Here is a 3,598-nt window from a genome sequence, read left to right on the forward strand (position 1 = left end):
ATAGGATTAGCTTGCCATTATTGCTCATGCTCTCTCCTTCCATACCTTCATCTTGCCAGTCCTAATAGTGGTGTGCACAGGACAAGCTTGGCAAGTTCTGGTGTAGTGCATTGTGTGCGAAAGAAAAGGCCTACGTGGCCACTCTTGCTAATGAATTAGTTTAGTGACTTAATAAATTCGCACGCACGCATTTAAGACTACATTTCACTTATTCGAAATTCCACCAAAAATGGAAGGTACAATCATTATTTATTACTTTTGGCTTTTGGGTAGGCCACATTAAAGAGTTTTTGCATTTGTTACCAAGCATGTTTTCCATGTGCATTGCATTGAAGCATGTATGGTCTCTCTCTTCCCCCCCCAAAAAAAAGAAGGAAAAAATGAGAAATCGGGAATAAAAAGATAGTTGCGATGAGAAAAAACATTTATTTGGGGGGGGGGGGGCACGAATAATTATGTCTGAAGTAAGTTAAGGCCTAGGAATGCGAAGGTACGGCGAGAAAAATAATAATAATTTGCGATCGAGATTGAGAAATTGGATACATTCCAAGGTGCAGGTAAGACCGTTCAAAAATCCCTTTTAATATGCTCTCAGAGAGATCTTAAATATAATTAATTATTAATGATTATTTAAAAAAAAGGCAGGGATTAGGGGGTTTTTAATAGAGCGAACGAATTCCGGATTTGTTCTCTCTCGAGTCTCTCACTCGACTCATTTCGCACTCTCTTCTGGTCTCGTTGTTTATGTTTTTCTCTTCCTTTTGTTTTTGGGTTTGTGCGAGCGCGCGCTCGCTTGCCCGGTCCTGTGCGGGTGGATCTGAGTATGCTAGCTAGGGTTTGCTTCTGCTGCTACTGCTGCTGAAGCTCCCCCGCCCTCCGGCACCGTTCGAGCAGCTGCTATGGGCTTCACCTCCTTCGCAGGCCGCGTTCTGTTCTCCGCCATCTTCATCTTCGCTGCTTGGCACAAGTACGGCATTCTGACTCGGAGAGTGTGTTCGCGCTCTCTCTCTCTCTCTCTCTCTCTCTCCCCCCTCCGATCTCACTTATCCAGATCCCATTTTGATTTGTCACCAACTTCAGGACGTCATCACCTTTTATTAGAATTTGTACTCTGCACACTAACAGCTTGGATCTGATCGGTTCATCGAGGGTGCTAATAATAGCCGGCGCCTCCCATATCTGGATCCCGTTTAAGATTCTGAATCAGAACATCGTCGATGCTCCTGATATGGCTTCTTGATACCCTGATTTACTAGTTGCTCTTCTTCGAGCGTGTGGTCTGCTACGGCTCAACGTGTGTAATATTTTTGTTCTAGCTTAATGTTTTAGTGGCCCTATGTTGAGGGCTGCATTATTATTGAACTGTCACTGGTGGATAGGTCTAACCTTCTGCATACCGTCTCTTCGATTCTCCTATGCTTGTTTGTCTGCTGTTGGTAGCTCTGATATTGCTACAATGCTGGTGCTGCCTACCCATGTCTGCTGTGTCCGTCCGTTTGACCGTGCGTCTGTTTTCATCTATTTTTGGCAAAATAGAAGCGTTCGGAAAGTATTTTATCCTAGTGGTGCAACAAAGTGCTCTTCCCCTGCATCAGTTCTAACACGTGGTTGTCTGTACAGGATTACAGATTTTGGTCACGATGGGGGAAGCGCTGTTAAGGCTATGGAGCCAAAGATAGCTGCACTCAAGGGTCATATTACAGGGGCCTTTGGCATCAACCTTCCTGAAGTCGAGGTTTGTAGCTATTTTCTACTCTGTCTGTCGCTGAAGATTCTTATAAGGAAATAACATGGAGCTTTTGATCATCCTGTTACTTGCTGGAAGTTGGGTTCTGCACGCCAATAACTTGACTGCGAAGATGCAATGTTCGCATTCTAAATTACATGTTTGTTTTGGTGTTACAGCTCAAGTATTTGTTGATGGTAGCAATAGCTTTGGAAGGCTTGGGTGGCATTCTCTTTACAATTGGAAGCAGCCTTGGTGCCTATTTGCTGGTAACTTTGACTCGACGTTTGTATTGTTTTGTTCATTGTTATGATTTCCTATTTGTACGATTCATTTATTGCCCTGTTTCTGGAGGATGAAATGTTTACATTTATGCTATCTCAATGGGATCTCGTGGTTTAACCCGCGGGTCTTAAACTGGGGTCTGTACTTTTCTGCATTACTTGCTACATCAACGTTTAATAGTTTTGGTCAACATGAATTCAACTGTTAATTCTTTGCAGCTCCTCTTTTTGGCCATTGTCACACCGATAATGCATGATTTCTACAATTTTGACATTTCAAGCCCAGATTACGTGAGGGAGTTCATTCAATTCCTTAAGGTGAGCCGCAGTTGTTAAAACTGGAAGCTACTGATGGAAAACTATTCTGGGCTGAGAAGTCCACACTTGACAAATTAAAACCTTTTTATGCGTTTGCATTCAGTCTTTTTATTGTTTGTAAAGAACAGATGAATGCAAGTTCTTGCATGTAAGAAGAGGAAGGTCTTTCCTTATGGAGCAAAGTTTGATGCATTTCTTTTCTATATGTACAATATATACATAGTTTTGATGAGTATGGCACTAACCGAGCATTTGATTACAGAACCTTTCCCTGTTTGGAGCTCTCTTATTCTTCATAGGCATGAAAAACTATGCCGCCAAGAAGTCAAAGAAGAAAGTTGTGAAGGTGAAGCCAAATTAATGAAGGGCGTGATCCCTTGGAGTTGCTGAAGAGCTTCTGTATCTGTTAGCTGGAATAGCGAATGCGGGCCCAATTTTGCATCGTCTTTAGCTGTGCGTGGTCTAGTAAAAGCCACTGTTGTAGGATAGCAATATTCATGCCAAATTTGTTGACACTGGCACTCTATTTATGAGGCCAGCCAGTTGGTTTATCACTTGGCTTTTTGATGTAGGCTCGAGTATGATCTATTAAAATTTACTGATTTGGGGTTCTTTCCGATAAAGTAATCTGAAGTAGATCTGAAGTGCCAGTGTTTCTGTTTTGCGCATTCTTTTGTCAGGGAGTGTCCTCAAAAACATCTCTGTGCTCTTACTCTACTTCTATTTAGTAGCAGTAAGCGTTTATTTGGTTTGCTTTCATTAAAGCATTGTATGGTACAGGTCAGTCTTCTGTTTCAAAACTCCTGAAATTGTGCAGATTCCAGTATGTCTATGTGGTCAGTAAACAGTTCATTTAACCATTCAATCTCTGAAAGTATTCGTTCCCATTCGATTTAGTTAGTTGACACTTCTCCCAAAATATTGGGCTGGTTTTGTCAGGAGTATTGATCTGTTAGGGATTGCGTGAGTATTAATCTGTTAGGGATTGCGTGAGCTACATGAAATTCAGTCTTCACATTACCTGAAGTTGCTCCGTATAGCGGCTCCCTTTCCATGTTTTGAGAAACGTTGCTTCTGTTGGTTGTCTGAGATGCTTGAGGGAGTCAAATTTGTCTCTACTGGGTGTCCTGTTATTGTCTGAGATGCCTCATCGGCACTTGGGATCTAGTATCTGTGACATCTTTATAAGGTTTCTGTTTGTAATTTCCCAAGGCATCAACTAAGGCAAACAAAGAATGGATCAAGAAGGTAACCTTGCTTGATAAACATG

General features: G+C 41.9%; 1 protein-coding gene across 1 annotated transcript; it reads left to right on the forward strand.

The window, feature by feature from the left end:
• Positions 1-686: 686 nt before the first annotated feature.
• Positions 687-2,951, forward strand: LOC148032986 (uncharacterized). The gene is made up of 5 exons (XM_087683687.1): positions 687-967; positions 1,621-1,735; positions 1,906-1,995; positions 2,230-2,328; positions 2,591-2,951. The coding sequence occupies exons 1-5, from the start codon at positions 900-902 to the stop codon at positions 2,687-2,689; spliced, it is 471 nt and encodes a 156-aa protein (XP_087539813.1). The 5' UTR covers positions 687-899; the 3' UTR covers positions 2,690-2,951.
• Positions 2,952-3,598: the final 647 nt, after the last annotated feature.

This window comes from Lygodium microphyllum, chromosome 8 (genome assembly GCF_053477565.2).
Source record: "Lygodium microphyllum isolate KBCC chromosome 8, Lygodium_microphyllum_v1.1.10, whole genome shotgun sequence".
NCBI classification, from domain to species: domain Eukaryota; kingdom Viridiplantae; phylum Streptophyta; class Polypodiopsida; order Schizaeales; family Lygodiaceae; genus Lygodium; species Lygodium microphyllum.

Excerpts from the sequence above, each read along its gene's own strand:
- LOC148032986 (XM_087683687.1), top strand. The coding sequence starts at position 900 with ATGGGCTTCACCTCCTTCGCAGGCCGCGTTCTGTTCTCCGCCATCTTC. Across the intron at positions 968-1,620 it reads ATCTTCGCTGCTTGGCACAA|GATTACAGATTTTGGTCACG; the intron begins GTACGGCATTCT and ends TTGTCTGTACAG. Across the intron at positions 1,736-1,905 it reads TCAACCTTCCTGAAGTCGAG|CTCAAGTATTTGTTGATGGT; the intron begins GTTTGTAGCTAT and ends TTGGTGTTACAG.